Below are 18,958 nucleotides of genomic sequence, written 5' to 3'. Positions count from 1 at the left end.
ATACCAGCCCGACCTCCCATAAGCTGTTGCATATCTCATACAAACACATATAGAAATGATAATAATTATATTAATGATATAAAAAAAAGTCACACACATAAAACCGTATGATAAATATACAAATTAACACATTTTCTCTCTTACAAGAAACCTCCATCTTTCCCCGATATAAATAAGTATATGGACCCCCTTTCCGAAAATACCCAAAACTGACTTTATAAAACACACTCACACCCACTTTCTCTCACTCTTTATCGGCGGTACCATCACAAACGCAAACAAACTATATTAAAAACACAAGATAAAACGAAAAACACAAAAACTTTTTAAAAACACACACACGTAAACTGTCCAAATTTCCAAAAAAGAATATAAATATAATAATAAAAAAAAAGCGTCTCAATGGTTCAAACTCAACGTATTCATTTGATTACTCAAAGAAGCGAAGTTACCCATTGTCGCATCACCAGCTGATCCAGGAGCAGATCCGGGCATTTTCTGCTGTGGTTGTTGTGGTTGATATGATCCACCGGTATATTTCGGATATAACCCTGGAGAATTCCCAACTGATTGAGAATATCCCTGAGCTTGTCCTTGTTGTTGCTGTTGTTGTTGATACAAGGGGATTTGTTGAGATAAGATCTGGTTTGGAGTTCCACTATTACTGCTTGAACGTAATTGATTATAATGAAATTTCTGTTGATTGACATATCCCGACGATCCCAATGAATTAGTTCTCATTCCCCCAGGACGTTGTTGTTGTTGTTGTTGTCCTTGACCAGGTCCTCCTTGACCAACATTCGCTTGGCTACCACCATAGGCATGATGTGGTTGCGGTTGCTGTAATCCCATAAACCCACTATTCAAATTCAAAGGCTGTCCACTGGCAGTAGCTGCGGCGATTGCAGCCGCGGTGGAGTTGACAGAATGCATGGCGTTCGTTTGATGTGGAGTGTTGGAAGTCATGATTGGTTTTGCAGCTCCACATTTTAAACAAAACAAGTTTTTGGCAAAGTTGTGATAAACACAGAGTTCACATTTCCAATCCCCAGCTCTGAAGGGGACACTATTGTTATAGTGGGAACGGTTTCCATGAGGATTGTTGTTTTGATTGCTGTTGCCTGTATTACCACTTCCTCCGGCGTTGTTGTTTTGGTTTCCAGAGTAGTTACCTTGATTACCATAGTTTTGATGTTGTTGCTGTTGTTGTAATTGACCATGGCTTCCTTGATTGTCGTGATAGTTGTTATATCCAGTTTGATTCAATACAGAAGCTGCAGCATTAACTGGATGATGGCCATTTAATTTATCCTGTTGCTGTTGACCACCATGTTGTCCAGGTTGACTATTATTACGACGAATATTAACACCACCACCACTACCACCTCCACTTCCACCATTGGCAGAATTTGGAGTATTAGAATAAATGGATTCTTGAATTGCCACAGCACTTGACGCAGGGAATGAACATCTAAAACAATGAGTTCTTCTTTGGAAGTTTGAAAATCCACAAGATGGACAAGTCCAATCGCCTGGTCTTGGTCTATTTTTAGAAGATGGGAATGGAGTTAATAAATCATTAGCTTTATCCAAGACTCTTGTGGAAGATGGTTGAACTTCAATTATACGATCAATTAATGCCCGACCATTCATAGATAATGATTCTGTTGCTTCTTCATGAGTTGAAAAAACTGCAAATCCAGAAATGCCTCTTCTATAGTTTGGGTTAGCTTGATTATTGTTTTTGTTATTGTCTTCTAAATTCTTTAATGTCCAAAATGCAACTGGTCTACCTCCATATTGAGTAAACCAAGATTCTAATTCTGATTGGGTAGTATCGCTGGGTAAGTTTGAAAGATAAAGAATTTTAGATCTTTCGGTTAAGAATGCTCTTACATCCTGAGCTGAATCATAAGGTTTTGTGAAAACAGTTGGATTTTCTTCAAATGGCATTGATTTTCTAATTAATTGTGTGGCAATTTTCGAATATAAAATTGCGGCACCCTTTGACTTGGTTTCCAGATCACCTGAAATGGTTTGCGCTGGTTGCTGTTGTTGTTGCTGTTGATCAAAGTTCATTTGCTGTTGTTGTGTAGGTGGAGGAGTGGAAGATGAAGAATTTGGACCAGATAAAAAATCTTCGATATTTTCAATCTCAACTTCCAATGCAGTAACTATATTTGATAAAGAAGATGCAGTGTATGATAATGACTCTGGGTGAGTAGATTGCCATCTAGAATATTCAGTACGAAGATCAAATACTCTTGGATGTTGTAAATATGGAGGTAATACTACACCTTTATCTCTTGCTTCACGAGGTAATTGAACTCTTAAAGTACTAACATCAAGTGTAACCAACGAGAAATCTTTACCTTGAGAAATAATACTCTCTTGAATATATTTATCAAATTTTGAAATTGCATCTTTAAATGAACCAGCATTTCTAACATGTTCCCAAGAAATATTATGAAGTCGTGAACAATATGGAGTGATTGGAGTATTAACTGGACGTACAAGGATTGTATCTGTATGAATATTGTCTAAAGTTTCTGCATCAAGTACAACCCAAGAAAGTTCAATTAATTCAGTGGAATCTTTGGTTACATAAGTTGTTGTATCATCACAAGTGGTGACAATATGAATAACCACATATATATCACTCATTTTTTTCTTGCTTTCTTTTTGATAGATCTATACTATTGTCTATATTAAAAGTTATGATTATGATGAATTGAACAACGATAATCCTTTATATTTTACCCAACCAAATAGTTTTCTAAAAACAACCGAAATATGAATTAATTTCCCGTAAATGTGAAACCAAAGTTATTATAAAAAAAATAACACCCTGAATGTCCTGTAAAATAAAAAAGAAGGTGAAGATTGAAAATTAAAATAAAAAAAACTTGATTAAATTCAATCCTTTCCAAAAACAAGAGAGTAGATGACTTTCTTGTCTAGATTAATGTGACTGTGTGTCTGCTGTTGTTGTATTAACGTCAAAAACCCAACGAGATAGAATTCTTAAAAAAGGGTGTTGTAAAAAATTGATTGATATTTTTTTTTTTTTTTTGCAACGAATTTTTGAATGATTTTTTTTTTGTTGAAAACTAAAATTTTTTTTCTTCTTTTGGTTCTTTGATTTCTTTTTTGATTGGAGCTCACGACATTAAGATAAATGTCGTTGAAAGCTAAATTCTAATTGCACACGACATTTGGTAGTGCGTAACTTTTTTTGTTTGTTTATGAATTGCTCTACGAAGTCCCCAAAGAAAATAGATCACGTGAATTAATAGCCCTACTTTTGAATAATTCACAATGCAGGGATGCTGTTACTTAAGCTTATTAACTAGCGAGTGGAGTAGTAAGTGTGGCAACATGAATTCCAACAATACACAATCATTTCTATACAATAAACGTTTGAGAATTACTATAATTAAACAATATTTAATAAACCTCTTCGTCATTAAAACTCAAAAATTCGCGTCTTTGTATCACCTCCTAATTAATTAATATTTTATTTTGTCTGCGCAATTTAAACGAGTAAACTCAAATCACATAATAATAATAAATCAACTTACAAAGCCAACCTTTACTACCCCTTTCCCTATCCTTATCCGATCTTAACACACTTGTCAGCTAGATGCAAGAACTAGAATATATAGTACTGTATGTACTACCACTACTAAGTAGAGGAGATGACGATACTGGAGATCCAATTCATTCTGTTGGTCCACAACGAGTTTTTACAACACAATTGGTGATTTGTACAATTACTGGTATATTCCTATTCATTCTATTTTGCATACTAAGATATAGATGGCCTCATATATATGCAGTCAGAACACTAAGAACTCATTCTACTAATATATTGAAACCATTACCTAATAGTTTATTTGGTTGGATTAGAGTTGTTTATAGTATTAGTGATGAAGAAATCCTTTCATGTTCTGGTCTAGATGCTTATGTGTTTTTAAGTTTCTTCAAAATGGGGATCAAGATCTTTTTGGCTTTGGCAATTATGGCTATTGGTATACTAAGTCCAATACGGTATTATTTCACTGGAAGTTATGATAAAGATAATATTTCAATGCTTTCAATTCATAATTCTAAAGAGAGTAAACCTCCTGAATTTAGTGAAGATTTCCCGAAATACTTATGGGTATATCCAATATTTACATATGTGTTTTCCATTGTTGTATTTTATTACTTATACAATTTCACCAATAGTGTATTAAGAACAAGACAGAAATATTTAGCTTCTCAAAACTCAATAACTGATAGAACTATTCGATTAGATGGAATCCCTAAAAAATTATTACAAAGACATAGATTAAAGAAATTCATTGAAGATTTAGGTATTGGAAAAGTAATGGATGTCAAATTAATTTATAATTGGGAACCACTTGAAATCCTTTTTGACAAAAGAAAGGCATTGCTTGACAAATTAGAATATCTTTATGCATCTCAATATGAACTTGATATCGATATCTATAACCATGAAAAACCACCCGCAGTAAATCCACTTAGAAGTAGACCAATAGACATTCCAAGGGCTGAAAAATTAATAAAACAATATTCTCAAGAACTTATGGACTTAGATGAAGAAATCAGAACCATTCAAAACAAATTTGATAGCAATTTATCAACAATAGATGTCAAGTTATATAAAGATTTCAAACAAGTGACATCTGCATTCATCACTATGGATTCAGTAGCATCAGCGCAAATGGCAGCACAAACGGTTTTGGATCCTCGTGTTTATAAATTAATTGTCAGTTTAGCACCAGCTCCAAAAGATATCATTTGGGAAAATTTTAAATTAACATACTATAAAAAACTATTGAAATCTTATTTAATTACATTGGTGATAATATTAAGTTATGGGTTTATTATATTCTTGGTTGTTCCCTTAACATCCTTACTTGATTTGAAAACAATTAGTAAATTCTGGCCAGCAGCAGGAGAATTTATTGGACAATCAAAATGGTTAACTACATTCGTTACTGGTATTTTACCACCATTATTATTCACAATTTTGAATCTCCTGTTTCCATATTTCTATAGATGGCTTTCCCAATATCAAGGATATTCTTCCAATAGTGACATCGAATTATCAACATTACTGAAGAACTTCTTCTTTATATTTTTTAACTTATTTTTAATCTATGTGGCTGCTGGGACCTTTTGGGATTATATGTCATATATTAGTGATACAACCAAGATTGCATATCAATTAGCAACTTCTTTAAAGAGAATGGCATTATTTTACGTTGACTTGATTTTATTACAAGGACTCACGATGTTCCCGGTTAAATTATTACAAATTAGTGATTTTTTGATCTTGAATATATTAGGCAAATTATTCAAGAGTCTTTTCCTTAGAACTCCAAGAAACTATAGAACTTATTATTATACCCCGCAGATATTTGATTTTGGAATTCATTTACCTCAACATATACTTATATTCATGATTATCTTAATTTATTCCGTCGTATCAACCAAAATTGTAACTTGTGGATTAGTATATTTCATCATGGGTTTATTAGTCTATAAATATCAATTAGTCTACAATTTTGTTCATCCCCCTCATTCTACAGGAAAAGTCTGGCCTATGATTTTTAGAAGAGTAATGCTAGGATTGGTAATCTTTCAATTATTCATGTGTGGAACCTTGGCATTAGAGTCCGCCATCCTTTTATCAATCCTATGCTCACCATTAATATTCGTCACATTATTCATTTGTTGGAATTTCGAAAAGTATTATGTACCCTTAAACACCTTCATCGCCCTTCGAGCAATCCTAAACCCTTATGATTTCGATAAAGCCTTCGACTATGATGATCAACTGTTTAATAGTGAAGAAAATAGTGAAACCGAGGACAATATGCCTCTGGATGTGATATCTTCCACAAGTGGTCCAATTGATGAATCATCATTCCTACTCGATGGTCATCACATTGAAAGAAATCTTCGAAGAAGGAAATCTACAATTGACGAAGAACGAGAACAATTCACGGATTATACTTATCCGTATTTAATCGATCCGTTGGATGGACCATGGGTGGGGTTTAGTGGAGATATGGTTACTATGGTGGATTATAAACGTGTTCAATTTCAGAATATTCTTGAAGAGGGTGGCAATGCAAGGTTGAGAGATGATGGGGATCATACGATTATAAGTAAGGCATTATCAGTTAGTGAGTGGGAATAATTCTTTTTTTCTTGTATATTGTTGTTGTTTTTGACATTTTTAGCATAAATTTAATATTTTTAATTCGTTTAGCTCTGCATTTCTTGTTGTGTACTTTTATTGTTGCTATCTAGTTTCTACTTTTGTCGAACGACCATTTTCAGTTATCATTAGCGAGTTGTTGTGTAGTTTATTGTTGCTATCTAGTTTCTACTTTTATCGTACGATCTTTTTTCAGTTATCATTAGCGAAGATCACTAATGGCTAGCAAGCAGTTATGTTTAGTCTATTCATACCTGTTTCTACTTCCTAATTGGCTGCAGCGCGGCGTTAATTTTTCCTGTTATAGAGGGGAATGTCAAACAATTGACATCTCAACTGACACGCTAGGAACACAATGAGACTATTCCAGTAATTCTATCGAATGCAAAGCGCTAATATATGCAAAGTGTAACTCCTCTTGGCAAAAACCATTTATTTCGCGAAATTTTGCCAAAAATACTCATAATAAACCTGAAAAAAAATAAGTAACTGTAATTGTACATTTTGTGAATGAATTTAGGTATTTAGATTCTATAAAATAAGCCACTACACAGAGGGGTCCTCAGAGTAAGAATAAAAGTTAAAACTTATATAACCGCTCTTGCATATATTCTTTCGGGGATTTGGGGAAGTATACCCGTTATGCAGCCCTGCGTTGGTTGCAAAAATTTCGTGGAAAAATAAAAATAAATTACTGCATGAAGAATCTAGGTACAAAACTTCTCTCTTATTGTTGCTGTTTTTTCAAATTATTGGAATATGTTTGAAACAGAGGGAATAGAGCATCTCCTAGTTGAAAATCCGTCAACCTGTTAGGAAAAGAGGAGAAATTTGAAACCATTATTACTCGGTTGGTGTTTTAGACAGGAAATTACCTCTCTACTGTAGAGTACATTTGGTAGAGCCAGTTGCTTCTTTTTTTTTTGCAGCAATTGAAGGCAACTTTTTCCACACAAATCTGATCCGGTTTTCTTCAGCATCTTTGTAATAAAATGTAATTAACGAAGGCAACCAGAGATCAAGAGAAGGAGATGTATATCGAGGGATTTCCAACAAGGGAGTAACTACATGTACAAACTTCTAAGATTGAATAGGAAAGTTTATCTTTACTCCATTCTAAAACCAACTTCTCGTTTCTCAAAAAAAAAAAGGCTACCCAATAAATACCTGGGAATGAAGTACAGTGGCTAGACACGTACCTGTGTTGAGTGAGCCCTAAGACTTCCCCTGAGCACAAATCTACAGGCGTTTTGGAGTATGTTTTCTTTTCCAGATAGCCTCATGCGTTATCAATTTAGCACTAGTGTTTACAGGAGAGAAACTAAACGTGGGGAAGTATCAAAACTAGATGAAGGTAAATGGAAAGATATACTTTTTCAAATTAGACTGAATATCAAGCTATGCTATTATACTTAAAGTCAGAGAGCTGAAACCCTGGTCTCGTCCCTGGATATGAAGCCAGTATTGAAAATGTTTAGTTATCTGAGAGTATCAAATTTCATCCACTTCATTCGGAAAGAATTACCACGCATGGTTTCATAGAAGGAGACTTTATTGTTGAGATCCATAGAATTTATTCCTCAATCTTAAATCATTATGGTCTGTTATATTGTCAGTTTCCCAGTCTACCTGTCCCTCACCGGCACGGAATATCTTCATTACATAGCTTGGCAAAATTCAGCGATCACTTAAGGAACTGCTTCAGCACTGCAAGTGGATACCTCGTCAGATAAATAAAGAAGATGCTTCACTTTATAAGGCAAAGCTGGAAAAATCCAAAGGTTAAACAAGAGCGTTGACCAATACATTAGGCCAAGTTGATTAATATGAATTAGATGCACAAATATCCATCCAGTCGCAGAGTGAGTTAAAAAAGTAAGGGATTCTGTAAAATATGTCAAACGCCACCAACTATTGGACAAGTCGACAGAAGCAACAAATCCGAAGAGTGGGATAGCATCTAATGTATACATATCATGAGTTAGACGAGTTTAAACCGGAAACTAAATCTAAATATAAGCAACAAATAAATTTGTAAAAGTTCAAAACTAAAGAAAAACGAAGCAGACGTGGCCAAATTGAAAACAAGAAGCCTATTGAATGGAATAGTATCGGATGTGTACGTACCAAGTGTTAATTGAGATTAAACAAGTCGTAAGAGTAAGAAGCGACAATGATGCAAACACACTTAAATCAGATGGAAGCCCGGAGGTCGGACTGTATTGATGGCCAACTGGATATTATAAACCTAGCAACTGTAATATCCAGTTGGCACATAAGAATATAGATAACTCATGTCATTGTATTAATTGTCTTACTCACTAGTTCTGCAATCCCAATTCCAGCTATTGGCGAAGCCCTCTCCTATTAGTAGCTCCTGAAAAGGCGTCGTTAAGGCGCACTCCGCTAGAAGTTAGGTTTACCTTAAGTCACTAGCGACTAACCAATTCAACCCGAGGAAAATCAAGTTCACCATCTGTAATCGACGGATCTAAATACCACAGCTTGCATAATCCAAAATTGATCCGCTCGTCAGTTTCTGCACCTAAAAAATTGGATGCAAAAGTTAATAAAAAGTTTAAAAGTGACGAAATTGAAACAAATGTGAACAAATTGGGATCAGCAACAAGCCAATTGGATCAAATGGCATCTTAAGTATACGTAAAATATGTAAATTGAGTTTAAATCAGTAAGAAGCGACAATGATGCAAACACACTTTAACCATATGGAAGCGCTAAGATCCAATATTTATAGCCAACAAGCTATTATAACTATAATATCCTTCCTATGTACAAATATATAGATAAATATGGTGATCGAAAAGTCTTGCTCACTAGTTCTGAAATCCCAATTCCAGATGTTGCGGAAATCCTCGCCTATTAGTATTACATGTACCTCCTTTAAGCGTATCGCTAATGCATATCCCGCTAGACTAAGATTTACATGTACCTTAAGCCCTTTTACAGGGTCCTATACGGGCTTCGATTTCCGCCCGAGGAAAGTTAAGTTCACCAGGGCAACCAACGGATCGAAAGGCCACAGTGTGCATAACGCAGAATTGATCTTTATTGTGCATCAGCATCTTAACCTAAAAAAAGGTTTGAAGAATTTAGTAAAGGTGAAGAAAGTGAAGAAAACGAATCAGAAGTGGACGAATTGGGAGAAGTAACAAACCACTTAGATGAAATGACTGATTTTAGATGTCAGATTTCTTTATCCTATGTATTAGAGTATTACGCAAAGTTCGAAAATAAAGTTTGAGTTATTATTGTAAGAAAAAAGCCTGTAAGTTTAAGGAATTATCTATTGATTATACAGACATAAAGAAACATGGTAAGATATACAAAATTATATAGAAGAGAAAATAATTGTCACAGAAAGCAGTAATAGTATCAAGTAAAGAGAAACCAACCAACGAAAAAATGCCTTATGTAAGCTTCGAAAAAAATGTTATTGTGTATGATTGTGAATAAGCTGCAATCTTTTAGCTGATGCGTTATTCTATGAAAAAATGGAAGGACAATATACATATAAATGAACTGAATGAAATGGTAAAAATGAAAATCAAGGAAAATGCAAACGTGATACAACTTCCAAAAAGGAAAGCGATCACTTTAAAATAATATGAATTAAAAATTGGAATTATGGTGTTTTGAATGTATTTATCATACTTTCTTTCTTGACCCACTACAATTTCTCTTTCTTGTCATTGTAATCTCAATTAACTTCTGTTTCTTTAATTCCTTGTTAATGACATACTCGGGTTTATCTGGAGAATAATCACATTCAATACCAAATTTATTGCAACTGGCACAGGCAGGCCTAACTTCATCACACTTCAAGTGTTTGATTCTACAGATCCAACATCCATTCTTAGATCTGGGAAGTAGGCGTCTTCTAGTATACTTTTTCTTTACCGGAGAGGATGATAACATATTTCCATCGTCTAATGTCTTGTTGTTGTGGATATTGGCATCACACTTCTTTCTTTCTTTGGTTGGTTTCATGATTCCCTTTTTCTTTGGCGGATGTAAGGAAGAACAACTATGTCTTTCGTATCGCGCATTTGCATAGTTGGTAAGTCCTTCAGTATCACTCTTATGATGAAACACGTTCATTGTGGGAAGTTGTTGTCCAGCATTAACAATAGGAGGAGTGGTTGACGTTGAGAATGGCGACTGAGGAGGTTGGAAATCAAATCCGTTGTATTTAGTATATAGTGAATTAAACTGTGGGGAAGTCTCCATTGTGGGAGTTGTGTACAGTACAGGACTGTTTAAAGGATATTGGGAGATGTTATTCTTGGTAGCAACAAATCGTTGTAAAGAAGGGGTTTGTGTTTTGTGAATACCACCATTTGATTTCGGAATTGATACCACTAAGTTTTCATCCGACATTGGGGATAATGCAAAGTACATGGCCGATGACTTACAAGAAGGTGGTAAGCCATTGTTCTCAGGGAATATCGGAGGTACAGATCCATCACTTAAATTAGGAGTGATGGGGTATTCTCCTTCTCGAATTTGTTCAGCTAATAAGCTTCCAGCACTTGTATCCACTAAATCAGGTAAAGTGGAATTATTGTATTCTGAAATAGAATCATATGAATAATTGCCAAGATCTAAATTTCTGGTAGTTTCAATAGCGTGATTGGACCAATAAGTACCTAAATCGGGAGTAGATTCCATGTTGATTTTAAATAGTTGATTAGCACCTTGAAAATGACTTGGAGGTTCGTACAATGGTAAAGACACTACAGAAGTGGCTGCTTGAGTATTGGAAAAAATTGAGTAATTTGGTAAAGGAAACTCACTTTGAATTGAATTTCCAGGATAAAGTCCATCGGCAAGTTCGGTAGTTGAAGATGAGATGCTAGAACGTTCGTAGTCGGAAAAGCTTTGTGTTGTATCATTGCATTGCAGATTGAGAACTGGTGGGTTGAATCCTGGATAAAGAGAAGAAACATGCCCACTCTGGTTCATGTTTGTTCTAGAAACTCCATTCATATCGATGGAATCTTCTGAGGGGGAAGCAGTACTAACGAAAGAACTACTTAATCTAATTGTGTCCTCAGTTTCGAATGATGTGGTGGGGGAGGCAGTGTCGGGAGTAGCCATCATTTTGTGACGTAAGTAATGGAGATTGACCTAATATGTTATCAGAAATTCAACTAATTGAAATGCAATAGCGAGATGTCTAATTCAAATTATGTAGGAACTGGCTTGCAGCTGTTTTAGTAAGTAAGCTTTGATATATGGAAAGTAACGAATGAAATTGAACGTTGAAACCCAGTTAAGTGATTCCAAGTTCAGGATAGGATATATATAGTCAAAAACTTATAAAAAGCGGAGGGTTTATTTAACAAATGATAAATAAGTATAAAGATAGTTATATCTATGTCCCAAAGAAAGAAACTTTTTCTAAATGAAAGTGGGAGGAGACTTTACTTGAAATATAAATGGGATTACTTGACTTTAACCTACTTGCGCTCCCTAATGGGGGATCTAATCATATTTTTAAATTTTTTATTTAAAATTAAAGAAAATTCAAAGCTTCTGAAAAATAATAAAATAAAATTTTCTTTTCCATATGCAGAATGAGTAAAAAACATTAATTGCAACATACAGTTGAGTAAAGTTTATTTTTAATGCATATTGAGAATAATAAATTTTTTTACTCCAAAATCAATTCTCTAATTATTATTAAGGTACAAAATATTTTTTTAAAAATCTACTAATAAATTAAATATTTTTTCCGCTTATTCAGGACCCATAATGATTTCAAAAAAAAATATAATTTAATTGTTTAAGGTTTTACGAAATCAAAAAAAATATTTTATTATTTTCTTTTTAGTGTTTTATAAATTGTTTTAAATAATATCAGGGTCACAAAAACGGGTTTCCCTTGATTTTGATTACCCAATTTAATTAAAATTCCTCGAAATGGAAACAAACTTTGGGTGTATTTGTATTGTAACAATACATTCAGAAAAAGAAAAGAAAAATTCTAGCTAAAGCGAATGGATCTGTGAAACGAAATGGAAGCTCATAGCACAGAGCTAGACAATTGTTTGTAATTCACAAATTATTGATTGACGAGAAAAACCTTGAAAGGATGACAATAGGAGAAATGGATAAACAAGTATATAATCATAAGTGGAAGATTGCTTAGAATTTGTAGATTGCTTAGAATTCTTTTTTTCATATGGAAATGCGAATATCCGGACAGATGGTATCAGTTGATGTCAATTTATTAAACAAGAATAAACCTTGTTGAGTTGGTCTCAGAATCTCTGTGGCTAGTTATTCAAAAAGCCTTACAAGTTTTGAAGAAAAAAGAAAACGTTGTCGGAAGTTTAATAACGTGACTTTGATTTTATGATCCCGTAGACTTGTTTCTTTTTGATAACAATAAAATCAATTTAAACAAAGAAATAATTGGAAAACCTTTTAGAAAAACAAGAAATCAAGGCAATATGACACGAACTTATAATTTTGAACTAAACTTCTCGTTACAATTAGGCTGGCTGTCTTTACTGCAGTCTTTTTTTGAATACCGCATTTTGTGATTCTGTTTTTATGAGCAAAACTTAAAACAAAATCAAGATTAATTAGAATTACGCACACGCATCCAAGAAATTCTTTCATCCCCAAGAAATAGCTAGTCCTTAGCTAATCAGGGTCATGGTGTGTTTTAAGCCAAATTTCCTATTGGTAAAACGATATTAAAGTTGGATGCACCCCCTATTTAGAATTTTAATTTCCAAAGTCTAAAATTTTTTGTTTAAAACAATTGTTGAACGATCAAACGATAGTTATAAATTTGTGATACAAAATTGGTCAGAAATGCATAGGAGGCTTAGCGGTAAACTTGAATCTAATTGGCCTCGCTAATTGTAATCTTCTCAAGCACACCGAGGCATCATTTTTTCCCAAGTAGGGGTCCATTGAATGAGGGGCAAAAGATAGCCTGAGAAGTTTATTAAAGTTTTGAAACACTTTGATCTTTTAAAAACAATAAGAAGACAAGAATTTTCTTGAAAATGGAAATCCATTGCATCATTATGTGGAAAAAGTTTAATAATTCTCGGGATTCAAGAGGATCGACACTTTAGCAAATATACAATGCACGTTTTAAACTTTTTTTGTCTAAGCTACAATGGGGAAGAATTCGTTACACAATCATTGATCGGGGCAAAAAAAACAATGACATATGAAATTACAAGACAAAATACAAAAAGATACGACGAACAAGTTGGCTTAAGATAACATATACTTGCTTTTCAAATAATTTCTGCTTGCTTATCTGTTTTACTTTTGCCTGAGAAATTTGCCCAAGAACAGAAATGATGGTGGCTTTTTTTTACACAAAATGGATAAAAACTTTATTTCAATACTCAATACACCCTAAAGAAACCAGTTAACTCTCTGTTCACGCAACCTATTAGAGGAGCGCAATATACCTCATCGACTTTTTTACGGTGATGCTGTGCCTTGAGTCTAGGTGTATTACGGCTATTCGTGAGATATCGGGCCGGCTAATTGCAATTGTTTTGCTTTTACCCATTGTTTTACCTCAGCTTTAACAGGCGGTTGGATTAGAATATGGAGATGCCGGCATCCTCTCAAATACCCATATTTTTACAAGTATCTTCTATTCTTGGCATAATTCAGACAATAGAAACGGCCTTCCTGCTACATAACAAAGAGGCCCTTGGTTCGTCTTACTTTTGAGTCTTCCAGAACTTAAATAAAAGATGGCATGATTTATTTTTTTTATTCTCATCTACATGTCTAAAACAATGCTCTTGCCTAGATATTACAGACCGTTACATATAATAAACGCGCAATACGTCATTGGAAGCAATTGATTGATTCTTCTTTATCGTAAATTGAAAAGATCTTGTGTATCCTTGCATCATGGTGAGAAAGGATTAAAAAAAATAATAGTGTTATAAATAGATTCCGAATAGCCATGATCAAAAAATACATTTTTGATGCAAACAATACAGGGTTTAGGAGTACTAAGCCCGATGGTACAGGGTCTACAGCATAGCCAAGAGTGGCCAAACATTCCTATGCATATTTCATTCTTGTCTTTCATGTTAAACACGTTGCGCAACTAGCAATTATTTGCTTACGGAAGACAAGGTAGCCAAAAGTAGCTTGTGTTATAAAATATTGTCAGATTCTTTTTAGAAAACTACAACGTGGACCGAAGGCGTTCTTCTTTAATTCCCCAAACTCTCCGTATATCAGCTCTTTTGTGTAGCCCTAAGCAAAGGTAAATTTTGCAACCAAGTCGTGTACATGGATCAAAAAAACCCGGCCACCACCAAAAAGAATTCAGTGTGTTCCGAGATGAGGTTCAAAAAAAAATTTTAATCAGACAATTTTTATTTAATGTTTTCTTCTTTTATTTCTTCAATACATATTGTACTTCCGGAATACCAGCAAGACTAATTTACTTCTGTTTAGTTAAGCACAAATGGCCGGAAGGAGAGTAACGTCGAGAAACACCCATCATTATTAAAATCCAGGTTAGGATTTCTTCTATTCAGAATCTGGTTCGCGTGATGGATACAAATTACTTTATAAATAGAAACTTTCTAGTTTTCAATTATTTTACACATTATTTCACATCTATGGTATAAGGGTCCTTTGTATGTGTCAGCTGCTCCTTAGAATCGATTTGCGAATTATGAAAATATAAAGCAATGGTTTAAGCGGGGTAATTAAGTCGCTACTTGAGGCTACTGGAGCAAATAATCTTCAGAAGGAACATTCTTGAATTGCCTACTCTCCCAGTACATTCAAGCTGGACTATAGAGTTTGAACAATCTTATTGGTATAAATTTCCATTTGTTTCTCACTCTTTGTTTGGTGATATTAGGCTATCAAAACTTTTTGCGGTATATCCGAAGTAATCATTTGATTTCCGTAATATGAGGCGACTTTTTAAACTATTTATTTAACTTTCGACGAAATAATTGTGGCGAAGGAATCCATTATTTTTTTAACTTACAATTTCTCTTTGTGTTTCGGAAATGACCTTATTGTTCAAGATTTTCCGAAATCCCGTTCTTAGAAACCGCAATCTAGATTTCACTGACTAGTTATTCTACCTATAGTTTAAGGTTTTAAATCAAGGTCGAAGCCCTTATTTTTAGTCCATGTACATGCACATGGTTTGAAATTATGTTAGTGAGATACCTGTCGTCGTATAAATGGATCTTACTAACCTCGTAAAGTTAAGTTGAAAAGATAAAATACGATTCTAAACCGTTGTGGCAGTGGAAGCGCAAGTTGAAAGTTATAGAACAGACCGGGGGTCGAATATGAAATTAGTATATAGTTATTTAGACTAGTTAAAGATATCTGAGACTGAAATAATTGCTGAAGAGCTAACTGTGTTATTCTTTGATTATATTAATAATTAAAAGTTGTTATAATTCTGATCTTGTTAAATTTATGTTCATATTAAATCTCTCTTAATAAAAATCCAAAACTCAATCCCGTAGGGAAATCCGTATCCTTAAGTATTAAAAATAATTTAATTAGTTCACACTCCTAATCCTCTATTCCAAAACATCAGGTGGTCAATGACAAACTGAGAACTCACAATTCCAATGTAAAACGAAATACCTAGATTCCTTCATTATTCTAATTGGGTAAAATCGTCTCTCCAGCGAATTTGGAGATCACACCACTTCTCTGAAATGTTTCAGGTTTGAAAAAATTAATAATGATGAATCTTAAACACGTGCTATTACGGAACGGAGTTAACTGAATGAACTGATGGGAATAGGAAACTTAAATAACCTTAATCCAATTTCTCATTTATTGTCCTAAAATAGAATCATACCTCTAACAAATTATGTGCATGCAAATGCAAATAATGCCCATAGAATCGAATTAAACTCACAGTAAAAAATAAAATATTTTTTTCACGAATCGTAAACATAGACCAACAAAAAAATAAACGAGAATCTGGAGTCCCAAGCTATTGGCTTGAAGAAAGGAGCGTGTAGTGTTTACTACTAGCTGTATTCTATACAGAAGACATTATCCTAGGGTGGTCATAAGCCAGAGTGAAAGTGTCACCAACTGGTTTTATAAGTAGTGGGAGTAGAACTTCAATTTCTCTATAAAACGGATTAAGTAATTCGCCCAGCTTTTACCCTTTTAAGGAAATATTTCTTTTTCACACCACTTTGAACCCATTTTCTGTATTAATTACTTGGGTTGTTTTAAAATTGATTTTTGAATTACGGTCTTTTCTTTCTTCACTCTCACTCAAATAAATGGCCAAATCCAAACTATTTTCCTTTCATAAGTCGGCGACTGTGTCAGACGACAAAGAGATCGCTAGAGACATTGATTTATCTCCAAAACATCGACTATTTTCATTTCATAACCAACCTCTGGGCCCATTAAAAATTTCCAATCCCAATATTCAGGAACAAAGTTCAACACTCAAGGCAAATGTTATTGTGATCGTTAAGTATGACTTCAAAGCCGAAAGGCATGATGAATTATCCGTGAACAAGGGAATGTTATTGAAGTTAGTAGACAGGATAGGAAATGGGTGGATTTTGGTAAAATTCATGGAAAGGGTTCATGAGCCAGGTTTAATCCCGTCTTCGTATGTTGATATTGCTATTAATGACCCCACTCATCCTTTAACCTTAAGTTGGTTGAGAGGACAACCTCCCAATATATTTGACGACAACGATTTCCTTGATGTACAGTTGAATAAGTCTACCACACAATTCCTTACTATAAACAACAAGCCTTTCCCGGTTCATGCCTCGATTTCAAACTTTTTGTCTTATAAGGGGAAGTATTGGTATAGACTAGACGTTGCTTATTCCGATCATTCAAAAAGATTCCTCTGTAGGTATTATCAAGATTTTTATAATTTACATATCAACTTATCGGCATTTGCCAACAGAACTAAACCACCCGAGGAACATAAAGATGCTCTTCATTTGCCAAAATTACCTGAACCAATTCCTATTTCGGAAAATCAGAATGCCCATGAAATCACCGAAATGTTGAAAAGGTGTAATTCTTTGAACATATATATAAATAAACTCATCTTGAATAAATACTACAGGATGTGTCCTCAATTAATGGCATGGCTAGAGGTTGAATATGGGTCACTACCAGGATTTAAAGTCGATACCGAGAATGATGTACTGGATTTTACTGATACTGAGATCAATGAGAAAATCCTTCCAGAGTCTATTAACGTGGTAGAGGAATATAGGAAATCGTTGAAGATACCAGAAGAAGAGCTGGCATCGGAGGCTCCAGCAGTAACAACTCCAGTAAGAAAAGCTTCAAAAAATATGTATAACAACCATGAACAAGCTTCTCGAATTCGAATAAGTCCACATTGGGGGAATCCGAACCCAGGAGATAAATTCAACCGCCTGAAAGGATCGGTTGAAAATTCGGCAAGTAAGCATAAGTTCCTACTGACCTTACTTCCAGGTCTGAGTACTGCAGAACCCCAGAAAATTGGTCTGATTGTCAGAAGTAACTCTGAGTTTTCCTTAAGAGGAAGTCCTCAGAAGCATTCGCAGAAGGATGGCTCTAAGACGTTGGCATCTCCGATTTCTATTTCCAATCCTGCTTTCCCAAATGAAGGAGGATTGAAGAGGAGTACTACTATATCTTCTTCGCTTGGATCTAGTCACACTTCGCCAACTCGAACTATCAAACGATCCCTAAGCAATGGTTCGACAAGAGTAAGGGATTTACAGACGGATTTGAATAGGAAGCTAGAAGGCATGGCTTCAACTCCAGTTTCGGAATCTTCTAGTTTCAAGATCAATGATGATAAGGTTCTGTATATTAAATGTAAGGTGTCAAATCAGGATAATGACATCATTGCTGTAAAATTTATCAAAAAAGAAATAAAGTCTACTGAAGATTTGAAAAGACTTGTAAGAAGGAGAATGTATTTTACTGATATGTTCATAAAATTGCCAAACACTTCTGAGTTTATAAATCTCGAAGATGATAGATTCAATTTTACTGAATTCTTGAAGGAAAATGACAAGTTGATTTTAAGAACATTTTAATTGTATTTGTTTGAATTGTATTTATTTATATTCTGTTTGCATATGAAAGTTTTCTGTAGTATTGTAATTGTACAACATATAATTAGTGTATTAAACTTCCCTTACTTAACAAAAGGACAGTTCGAATGATTACATGTTCTAGAAGCTTTCGGTTGTACTTTGCAACAAGGATCAAATATCTGAAAGTGCTAACTGCAAATAATCAGCGCATGTAGGTAATACCTTACATAACATCTTGTGCGGCAAACGCTCGTTATTGCCCCAGGGGTTGTAAGATGAAAGAATGAAGGGATGAATCGAGCATGCTCTTCTAAAACACAATTGTCACAAAATCGAATGAATCTTCCATACATTTCTGGAACAAATCCTTTTATAAATTCTTCTTCTTCTATGTGGAGATTGACTTGACGACTGCATCGAATAGATTCTAGTGAAGTTGAAATGACGAAAATAACTGAGTGAACAACTGAAAACTTATTTATAACCTTGACATCTATAGTTCCTTTTTTAGTTCTTAATTAAAGTATCCAGAAACTCAGTATTTAGGTTCTGGAGAAAAAACAAAAGGATCCAAAACCTAATCCTTGGAATCAGGAAGCTTTATGTCATAATGCATTCGTTTTTCCATATC

General features: G+C 34.2%; 4 protein-coding genes across 4 annotated transcripts; 2 read left to right on the top strand and 2 right to left on the bottom strand. All coding sequences in view use genetic code 12, as the record gives it.

Annotated features, from left to right (window-relative positions):
- Positions 1–399: 399 nt before the first annotated feature.
- Positions 400–2,664, bottom strand: NRP1 (Nrp1p; the record flags this gene model as incomplete). The annotated part of the gene is made up of 1 exon (XM_049404921.1): positions 400–2,664. One exon carries the CDS (start codon positions 2,662–2,664, stop codon positions 400–402), a length of 2,265 nt encoding a protein of 754 aa, XP_049265460.1.
- A 979-nt stretch (positions 2,665–3,643) lies between these two features.
- Positions 3,644–6,214, top strand: J8A68_001283 (uncharacterized protein; the record flags this gene model as incomplete). The annotated part of the gene is made up of 2 exons (XM_049404920.1): positions 3,644–3,669; positions 3,853–6,214. The coding sequence occupies 2 exons, from the start codon at positions 3,644–3,646 to the stop codon at positions 6,212–6,214; spliced, it is 2,388 nt and encodes a 795-aa protein (XP_049265459.1).
- A 3,687-nt stretch (positions 6,215–9,901) lies between these two features.
- On the bottom strand, positions 9,902–11,356 carry UME6 (Zn(II)2Cys6 transcription factor UME6; the record flags this gene model as incomplete). Its single annotated transcript, XM_049404919.1, has 1 exon — positions 9,902–11,356. One exon carries the CDS (start codon positions 11,354–11,356, stop codon positions 9,902–9,904), a length of 1,455 nt encoding a protein of 484 aa, XP_049265458.1.
- Positions 11,357–16,539: 5,183 nt separating this feature from the next.
- J8A68_001281 (uncharacterized protein) lies at positions 16,540–18,327 on the top strand (the record flags this gene model as incomplete). Its single annotated transcript, XM_049404918.1, has 1 exon — positions 16,540–18,327. One exon carries the CDS (start codon positions 16,540–16,542, stop codon positions 18,325–18,327), a length of 1,788 nt encoding a protein of 595 aa, XP_049265457.1.
- Positions 18,328–18,958: the final 631 nt, after the last annotated feature.

Source organism: Hemisphaericaspora subhashii, assembly GCF_019202705.1.
Source record: "Hemisphaericaspora subhashii strain CBS 10753 chromosome Unknown scaffold1, whole genome shotgun sequence".
NCBI classification, from domain to species: Eukaryota; Fungi; Ascomycota; class Pichiomycetes; order Serinales; family Debaryomycetaceae; genus Hemisphaericaspora; species Hemisphaericaspora subhashii.
This window is presented reverse-complemented; position numbering and strand designations above follow the sequence as displayed.